At 36.3% G+C, this 10727-nt stretch overlaps 1 protein-coding gene across 1 annotated transcript; it reads right to left on the bottom strand.

Annotated features, from left to right (window-relative positions):
- Nucleotides 1–1863: 1863 nt before the first annotated feature.
- Nucleotides 1864–2970, bottom strand: LOC148169324 (uncharacterized). The gene is made up of 4 exons (XM_088044141.1): nucleotides 2952–2970; nucleotides 2374–2910; nucleotides 2067–2318; nucleotides 1864–2024 (listed from the first exon to the last, which is right to left on the bottom strand). The coding sequence occupies exons 1-4, from the start codon at nucleotides 2968–2970 to the stop codon at nucleotides 1864–1866; spliced, it is 969 nt and encodes a 322-aa protein (XP_087900267.1).
- Nucleotides 2971–10727: the final 7757 nt, after the last annotated feature.

Raw genomic sequence — 10727 nt, 5'->3', positions numbered from 1 at the left:
CTAGGAACCATTTAGATGTTAGATTTCCTAATGCATGGATAGGCCGCGGAGGCCCAAGACGTTGGCCCCCCAGATCGCCAGACCTTACGCCCATAGATTTTTTCCTTTGGGGACACGTCAAGAATTTGGTGTACCGAAACATGCCTGAAAATATTAACGTGTTAAGAAATCGCATTCAAGAAGCATTTGCTTCAATAACAGCTGAAATGGTCAGTAATGCTAAGGCAAGTCTACTGAGAAAAGCTGCGCTGTGCATTCAAGTGGAAGGAAGAAATTTTGAACATTCACTTTAAAAACTATTTACCTATTTATTCAAATTTATACCGCTAATTTATTCATTCTTGTTATTTCTGTATTTATTTAATAATTTGTTTTTCGGATTCTGTTAATTTTAAAGTTTGAGTTTATTATTTCATTCTGTTGGTCTCAAAATAAACTTGTCAATTTTTATGAGAAGACGTCACCTAAAAAATTACGTCAGTGTAACAACAATGCAAAAATATTTAAGATGCATCCATAGTTACAAATAAAGCAGGAAAATCTAATTTTCAGGTAACTTAACATCAGCAACACGATTGGTTAGTTTAAATTGTTCATTTTCTGATCACTATTAAAGATGGATTTTTTTAAACATTTTTCCAATTATTCCCAGAAGATTGTGAATACATCGTTTCATTTTGGTCCGCTAGTTCTGACAGACCCTGTATACAAGTTGAGATTTGGAAAACAGAAAATGGATCCATTGCACAAAAAATTGAATTTGATTTAACTTTGATTTAACCGACCAACTTTGCCCAGTTAGTTTATTTGTGGTTTTATTTGATTAATAAACGTTAACTGAAGTTGGTGAAACGACAGCTGTCACATTTATTTAAAAAAAGCGTTATTCGACAGTTAAGTTATTTAACTGCGGTTGGTGAAACCCACCCTTAGAGTTCAATGAAATTATTCAGTTTAAAAGTGAAGGAGTTACATGTTGAGAAAAATTAGGTAATTGAAAATGCAAAGCACACAGCACACAGAAGTTTTTTGTCAGGCGGATGATTTAATGATGACCCATTGACAGTATCGAACAATTTATCAGAAAACAAAAAAATAATTGCAGTGTTTTCTGCAGATTCTTCAATATATACTTTTCCAAGTTGAGACTCGTTATTATGGCCCTGCAATAACGATTACCGCAAACATTAGCAGTGGTTTCGACGTTGTAAAAGAACCCTGTCATAAATATAAATTGTCATAAATTAGTTCTTAGGTAGTCTGAGTTATTAATATTAATATTAATATTTACGAGAGCATTGTAAAAATTTATCTTACCGGAAAGCCACCGCAATCCCCCGGTCCATTCGTAGGTCTTCCGCCACACAATGGGAAAATAATCAGGCATGCTAAAAATATCCTCTTTAATTTCCTGTATATTATGGTACGATTCCTGAATCCCAAATAAAAAACTCATATAGGTAAAGAATTCCCAGTGAAATAAGGTTATATCCACCCACCATAATTTGTACCATTGTTAAAATGATGGGGACGCTTGTAAATCAAAGGCCTGCTGTAATCCGGGGAAACGGCCAGTGTACAGGTCCGAACTTAATAAATGTTACGACTGTTTGAAAGCACATTTTAATTTGAAATAACTGAGAAATCTTTTTATTTAGTGCATTCGGATTATTGTACATATTATGTATTGTAGTACATACGTCAATGTTAATACTCAAACAATTGTACTGATTATGGTTTATTAGGACATACTGACATACAGACTGTCTAGACAATTTTGTAGCGATTTTTAATTAGTTTTATTCACGACAAATGGATAATACAAAAATAATAATAACAATTTTCAATACTTACAAGTAACAATTATTCCTCTTCACTACCGTCGTCTAGTACTTCTTCATCACTCTCGTCATTTAAATTAATTATCAAATCGTTAACCATTGGAATTGACGAAAGATATGAATTTTCGATGTCAATCACGTGTTTGACACAATTATTCCAAGTTTCGGCGCCAATATTATTAACTTAATTAGCTCTAATTGTGTCGACGACACTTCTACTCAAACTAGGTGAGCAGTTATTCCGGCGAACCTTTTTTTTAAGATCAGCCCATATCATTTCTGTAGGATTCAGTATACAATAATATGGAGGCAATCTCAAAACATTATGACCGTTTTCCTCGGCTATCTTATGCATTTTATATTTAGGCCAAACATCTAAATCCTTAACTATGCGAAGTAATTGATCCTTTTTTGCATTTTCTGGTCTTTCAATCTTATTTCGGTCCAGGTAATTAATTATATCTTGCTTCTTTGTGGCTTGGTTTGGTTTTTTGTTAATTTGCTTGGAATGGTACTTTGCGTTATCCATAACAATCACGGAGTTTGGTTGGATGTTTGGAAGTAATTGTTGTACGAACCAACAAAGAATAATTCATGTCCTCGTGATAGTCAGCAGAGCAATTCTTTATATTTCGTGCTGATTGCAGTAAACTATTTTGCACCCATCCATTGCTACCACCAGCATGCAAAATGATAACACGTTTATCTCGTGATGGAGGAGTTTTTAAGCAACAGTCTACGGTTCCATCCGTGAGGTCTTTGCGAACAACATCATGCGTGTCGTACCAGGTTTCATCCAAAAAAATTATTTCACGGTCTTCGGAGCGATAGTTCCTGATTTGATTTATATACTCAGTCCAGAGTTTTTTCAAGCGTGAGGATTCCATAATTGCCATTCGCGTATCTAATGTTTTGTAATGAAACCCAACACTTCTTAAATATATTCTGAATGTTTCATCACTATAATCAACGTCGTATCCGCTATCTTTTAGTCTTTGTTTGAGGGTTGCAGTTGTTGGCACGATGTTCTCGGTATACATCTTGTATATCATCTGTTTAATTTCGACAACTAAATTCTCACTGATTCTGACAAACCTTTTTTTGTCGCACCGTTTTCTCTCAAAGTCATTCTTTTGCAAAGTTTTCTGCACCGTTGTAATAAGGAACTCTTGTTAGTGTGCATCTTGTTTTCACTGGATGAGGGCATTTCATTTTAATTAATTCCTCGTGGATATTTGCAACAATTTCTTGAGCATCCGGGTGAAGATGACGCCTTTTTTTGGGTTGCGGCTGATCAACGGCGTCCATATCTTCGTTAACGACATTTACATTGTCGTTTACGATGTTCACATTTTCGTTTACCTCTTCGAATGCTGCGTTAAGGTTTTCTTCGTCACTGATAGTTTCGATATCCACGTCAGTGTCAGTATTTTCGCAAGACCACGGTCGCCACATTTTACACGGTACTTGTAACTTAAAATTCGAAAAAAAACGAAAAGACAGAAAGGGCACACGTTTGCAAAGCTGGATTGTTATAGAAACTAATTTTCCGACGACCACTATAAAATATGCCACATTTCATACAGTTTTCTGGTAGTGAAAATTTCAAATTGCAAACAATTTCAGTGCGAAGACGACCGAAGCGCATACCCGTGTGCAATGAAAAATTGGAGATCTCTGATTGGCCGCCAACTGTGTGTTTTTATATTGCACACAGGTCGACGCAGATCGGGCATTATCGGTATCTAACTTTCGGCGCAACGGCATAATTATTTTGTCCGCGGCTAGGTGCTCTGCCGAATGATATTTTAAGTTTTAATTTGCCCAGAGATAACTTGACGTGTTTTTGCACCGTTATTTGCAAGTGGAAGAGCGTAAAATATAAACTTTAATTAAAAAAATAAATATTAACTCTGCGATTTTTGTGATCGTCGGAAAAATATCGTGTACAACACGTGTTGAAAATTCGATTTCACACTCGTTTGCTTAAGCCACTCGCCTACGGCTCGTGGCTCAATTTTGCAAAACTTGTGTGAAATCTTCCATTTTCAACACTTGTTATACAATATACTATTTTTATTTTTGGTGAAACTTCCCTGTTGCCGAACCCTGTATAATAAATACCTAAAGGTGTTTAAAAGCATCAAAGGTGGCTATGAAATGGCAAAGAAATTTGCCGGCCATTACAAATGTGGGTTTCGATTTTTCCACTGACATTTGCAGTTAACCTCAGTCGTAGAACAAAGTTAATTTTGAAACAAAAACTGTTCTAGTTATAGTCTGAAACCTGCAAATCAAAGACTTGGGCACAAAGTCGTAACGGAAACGTCGTTTACGTGAGTGACATTTTAAGTGTAGTTAAACATAGTTATAATCACTATGAAAACAAAGCGGCAATAATAAATGACAAAAATTTCAGAGCCACCTTTCATGCTAGAAACATTTATAAACACCTTGCATTAAGTTACTAACCAGATTTATGGTTAAGTACCAGCCGCCCGCTAAGTGTTTTATAATGGTCGAAATTTCAATGCTCATTAAGGCAAGAGCCGTCTAAGTATGACCAGATTACCTGAAGTCGAATGGGGTTGAAAGCGTTTCAAGTAAATTCCAGCAGCTCTACTTGGAACGCTTTTAACCCTTTTCGAATCCTACTAAGTGACCAAATTTCGGTCATTAAAAACCACTTAGTTGGCGGCCAGTGCTCAACCATCAAGTTTATTAGAAACTAACAAAAAGTAAGCAAATTTTGTTAAACATCTCGGTACAAAAGTATTCAGTTATTTTTACAAGATTTTTTCGATTTTTTGGCACCATGCTTTTGTACAAAATGTTCTTTACTTAACAAATTCATTTGAATATAAAATTATTGCACAGAAATCTTACTTTTCATTCCATCATAATATCGGTGGTGTGCGACTTATCAGACAGCTTGTATTTCAATTTAATCATGACTTTAGCCGAAAATAGAACAGGACTGTCACTTTTTGTCACAAATTACTCAAATTTACTTTTTATATTGTTTGCGTAAATACCACTTGCGGTCAACACAAGAATAAAACTTAGCAAGTCATGTCATTGGATCATTAGTATAGCCATTATTTATATTATTATCGAAGGTAGAAGAGCAACAAATCGTTAAATTATTATATGTGTCCGTCTTTCTTTAATTTCTCTTATATTTCCTTAAGTTTAAAAAAGTATAGCAGTTTTGAAAACTTTTTTACGACAAATGCTGATTGTAAGAATGCAAACGGAAATCAACTACTAAAGAACAAATCGTACGAATTAACAAGATTCTACTGTTGTATTTGTTTTGTTCATCTATGGAAAATTATTAATTATATTCATCCGCCGAAGTTCATTTTTATATTTTTTGGCCTCATGAATTGTAAACGTCAAATTAACATTCAGTTGACATCTTCGGAAACACTAGATTTACAAGCGCCTTGGACGTTTACACACGCCGTGCTGTAAAAATTGCCCAAATCGTCTGCTCTTCACATGCGTTTATAAATTAAAATCACTTTACCATAATGAAGATTGATCACCAAAGTGGAATCTACCTAAATTATTATCTCAATTAAGACAATATTTCTATTTTTAAAGTAATATTAAAACGTTTTTTATACAGCGCCATCTTGTGTACTTTTTGTGCACCAACTACAAAATTGACAGAATTGACAGATGATGAAATTTACAAATGTCAGATGTGACAGTTCTCATGAATTTTGAAAACCCCAATTATTTAAATTAAAATTTTTCGGCCAAAAAGTTTAATACAACTCTTGTGCGTTAACCATTTTAAAGCGCTCAATCATTAAAGCACTCCGGCTACGCCGTCGTGCTTCAAACTGATTTCGCGCTGTAAAATGTAAGTTACCACACGCGACTGTAAATAACTCTTTCAAATTATAGGTTTAATATCGCTGAACATTAGTGTTGACAGACCCCGTATGATTCTTAGGACCTATTTCTAATACACCCTGAACAATATCCCTTTACGTTCTGATAAGACACAAAGCCTGATAAAAAAATGTAGACGAAATTGCTAATATGACTTTACTGGCAATTGTAAGCAACAGATTGATTACGTTTATACGAGAACCAAACAAGTTTTCGCACAGTTTGCAATTTCAAGTGTTTAATTAGTTGGCGAATAATAGCTAGGTAATAAAATACTCAACCCTATTTTGTGGAAATTCAATAAGGGTTGCATGCAATGCGGTTGGTTGTTTATCCCACCCTTATTCACCAGTAAACACTCCAGCGCACCCCACTTCTACCTGAGCCTATAAAAATGGTCACATTTTAAATATTATTATTATTCTGTTTTGAACTCTTAGAAGTAATTTACCGTGCGCGATCACGGAGTTTTTAACAAATCTTCTCAAGTGTTGATGTTTTAAATTAGCTTTAACCGTCCACATGGGTTTTACATTTTGTGGTGTTTTGTGACTAAACTACGTCTGCGTTTTTAGGTAAGTAAGTCATTTTTTTACGCTTAGTATGTGCGTGTCTGTTTTGCAGACATGAGATTTTTATAATTATTCATTTGTTTTTCATTACAAAATGCGTAATATCACCTAATTCAATCGCTTATCCGCGTTCTTTTCGTTCAGCTGCTAGCATTTCATCAGTTGCCAGTGATTGCGTTTTTCAAAAACTTTTCTTTTCGTGTTAACGTATTTTTTAGAACTAATTTGTAGAATATCTAAAGAGGCACAAAATTTAGTTGATTGCGCATGACCCCCACCTACAACATTTTCGTAAACAATAGGTTCATTAATTTCAAATTTTTGGTTCTGAACTAGAAGTATCTATAATTCCACACATGTTACACAATAAACGTAAATATAAACTAGCGTTTTGTAGTATATACCCGTATAATTTATTATCCTACATTGGATAAGCTAGGCCATCCGTTTCATTTTTCTCAGTTTTTCTGACTGTACTGTAACAACTGTAGACCCATGCTTAAGCTAGTTGTGTAGTTTTTTCTGCGCAGTTACGAGGGTTCTGGTTGTTTTCTTACGGTCTCGGAGATACCCGAGTGAATAATGTCACCATAGTGAAGTTTTCGATGTAAGAAAAAACGTTTTTTAAAGACTATTTATTTATGGTATTACAACTAACGATGAACTACTCTTACTACGTCTAACAAACTTTATCTATCTACTGCTCTCACGACTCTATATAATGCAACAAAGTGCCGAGGTTGCACTGTCGCGGGTGGTACGGGGATGTAACTCCTCTCTGCCGAAGAGGCGACCTTAGGGCTGAAGGAAGCCCTCAAATGATTATTGGTAGGTCCTTGGGATCTTCGTTCGGGCAGCTTCTACGAGTAAGTAGAAACTTCTACGAGAAAATCGGTCCATTCACGATAGTTCTTCATTTTTTTTTTCTCCGTTATAAGAAATTTCAAATTTTGAAGCACTTCATACTATGCTAAATGTTCAAATCTTGCAACACATGGACACTTCGTTCTTGTTGGCTTCAGAACTTCGTTCTTGTTGGTGACGATTCCGTTTAATACGATTACGGTCAGTTTCCTTTTTGCTTTTGATTCTTCTGGTTTGATGTAGGAGATGTTTTACCCAGGAATGAAGAATGTAACAAATGCATTTTCTGGAGCAATTTCCATGCAGATTTTGTCGTAATGTGCTCATTAAAAGTTAGGTAGTTGGATTGAGGTTTAAATGACAATAAGTTGGATGCAGGTTTTGGATTTTGGTGAGAAAATTTTAATAATAAATTGTTTTGATCAGTGAAATTTGAATTATAAAAGTAATTTGATTTCCTTTGCTACAAAATTTAATCTCAACGATTTTTTCGAAAAGATTTTGTCTACAAATAAAGAAGAAGTAGTTGATTTTATCAAAAGCATTCAATAAATCTGGATAAACTACCGTATTATGTAGAGTATTCAATTTTGAAAACAAAGTCGCCACTATCAATTCAGAAAGATCTTAAAATTTGTTTTTCTGTTTATTTCCTTTTCTACTAACTTTATAAACGGTTTGCAAAAGGAATCAATTAGAAAATTGAAAACAGCATTTAATGCTTTGGTTTGTCAATTGATTTCAGTTAAAACAGGGGAATGTAAATTTGGAAGTTACTAATATAATTATTAACATCAATTTCTATTGATGGCCAATAATCATTACTTTGTAATCTTCCGAAAGTCATCTTGCTGGTTGATTTTACTTTTATGTTGATGGCAAGTTTTGTGGTTTTCAAAATCATCATTACTGACTTCAATTTTAGGACGATTTTTGGTGAATTGAAAATTTGGTTCCGCTTGTTATTAATAATTTCATTTAAAATTGGAATCCATCGTTAATTAAATTTGCGTTATCAGTTGAATGAACTGTAGTTTGAGTTGAATGTGGGCCTTTGACTGGTGAAAAAATCTGTATGTGTACTTAAATCGTGAAAATCATTTTTAAATCAAAATCAATTTCTTGTATTCGACTGTAACAAATTTTTTTGAATTTTGTGGAGGTTTTGAAACATCGTCATATGCATTGATTTTGATCTGAGAAATAGCATCAGCATTTGATTTTTTTCTGACTACTTCTTCTTTTAAATTCAAAGGAATTTGAACGATCTGTTGACTTTGAGCTTGAACTGTTACAGAGCATGGTTTGCAATCTTTGGAATTCGCATTGACAGCGATGTCATTTTCCCCGTAGATCATTGGAATTTTGACAGTTTATTATTAATTTCTGGTATTGGAAGTCTACAATAGCTTTTAAATTTCTTCATCAGCTTCAATTTACCCATCAAAATTTTGCTAGAATTGGAAAACACAAAATTTATGTTTTTTGTATTTTTGTAGAAAAAATGTCGAAAAGTGGTATGAAAGCGATTTCCGAATGTTCTGAAAATCCATGTGCTGTTTCAATTCGGAAAATTTCCTTTTTGATAAATGGTTCATAAAGATCATGAGCTAATTATGGTGAAATGAAACTTTTTGTACTGCCTGTTCTAAGAGAAAATAAGAATTTATTTCAGAGATATAAATGTATGTAAATGTATTATGGTTGATCGATTGGGTTGATAGCTTGGTGAAAATTTTGCAAACTTGCATTTTCAACCGTGAGATTAAGAAAATCTTGGTTGTCCTCTAGATAAAAATGCATGTCGTTGCAAGCTGCTTCTGGGTTTTGCATGGGAACAAATTATAACGGGGAACCGGCCATTTCTTACCCCTGGTTCTCTTGGCGGAGTATTGGCCGTCTTCGTCCTCGAAGTCGGCCAGGACAGCAAACTTGTTGCTGGTGGCTAAGGTCGGAGCGTCCCTTGTTGGGGACCTGGCTAATGACCTCTTCGAGGAGAACGACATTTCCGAAAAGGAAGTGGCGACGGTGGCGGTGGTGGCGAGTTCGTTGATGGCCGTTGTGGTGACGGCCATTTGAAACTCCGAGCCGGGTCGCGAAGTTCTCGGTGAATGCCTCGAGCTGCTGCTGGAGGGTCGCCGAGAGGGTTTGCTGGAGTCCAGCTATGCGTTCCGCCATGCCGGTGGTGTCGGGGAGTTGAATTGCACTTCACAAAGTGTCCATCAGGGGAATGGGCACAAGAAAAACGTCTTTTTTCGTTGCACTGCACTGTTTACGGGCACTGCTCTCTGGGGATGATGTCTGCCGTTGGATGGGTGACCTCTACTTTTCACAACGGCGTCCGTCGGTTGCAGAAGTTGCCCGTCTGCCTGGAACGGATGCGCCAGACATTCGAGCATTGCAAGTGGAGATCGCGGATGGCATTTAGGACTTCATCGTTGTTGTCCTGGACGTCTTTGATCACAATTTACATTTGTGGTGCCTTAGGGGCATTTGGGGGAACGAGTTGAGCAGAAGGTTTACGGTGCACTTGCACGATCGAAATGGTCGGGCAGGCGGTGGCAGTGCAAAGGTGAGATTGAAAGTTAGAAGGAAGGGCTTTAGTGGTAACCAGAAGAGCGGTACGGTTCCAGTTAACCACGAGTTTAGAGACGTTCTTGAGAAGCAAGGACGTTGTAAGAAGACCGTAAAAGGATTTTTGAGTAGAGAAAGCCTGGGGAAGATTACGGATTGGAAGAGGTACACATTTTGGGTGTTAGTCATTTTGACTGAGTTGTTGGAGTTTATGGAGGAAAACGAGAATGCTCTCTCACCAGGAGGAGAGCGAGGTGGAGTTGCGGTTTTGTTATCAGTCAAAACAGACTTACCGGATGTCGCTGAAGATTGCTCTGGCGAGCTCGCACCACTGGCACTAAGGTTCTGGGTACTCATCGTCGGAGCGCTATGTTGAGTACTCAGAGAACACTTCAAGAATGCCAAAAGCGGGTTCAGCTCACTCAGCTCAAATACATTTATTACTAGGTTTTTGGGTTTTTACATCGAGTTCTTAAGATATACATTCTATTTGGCTGCTGGTGGCTATTTGCATTCTATTTGCTATTACCGGGTTTAGGAATCATGATAGTATTCGCGTCTTTCCACGCGGTTGAAAAATACAAGTTATTTAAACAGTTATTGAAGATGTTAGTTAAAGCTAAGAATCCGGATTCTGAAAGGTTCTTTAAAACTATCGGTTTGATTTGATCGGGTCCTGGAGCTTTAGTGTTTTTCAAATTTAAAATTAAAGTTTTTACTTCGAAAACAGTGACCGGGTCTGTTAAGTGCTCATCGTTTAGGGGATAAGGAAGTGGTTCGACTAGTGGAATATCGCGTAAGGTCTGCGCATTATTTGATATTAAGTTAAAAAAGTGGTTGTCAAAGTTGGGGTCATTTGGAACTTGGTGAATTTCCTCGAGAAGGTTCGCGAAGCAATTTGCTTTGTCTTGGGAAGAGTGGTAGACGTTTGCTCCGTCAATTAGATTATGGTTCGCTCGAGAAAGTTGGC

This window comes from Gnatocerus cornutus, chromosome 8 (genome assembly GCF_029298725.1).
Source record: "Gnatocerus cornutus isolate USDA-ARS CGAHR chromosome 8, icGnaCorn1.1, whole genome shotgun sequence".
Lineage (NCBI taxonomy): Eukaryota > Metazoa > Arthropoda > Insecta > Coleoptera > Tenebrionidae > Gnatocerus > Gnatocerus cornutus.
Note: the sequence above shows the minus strand (reverse complement) of the source record. Positions and strands in the feature narration are given on the sequence as shown.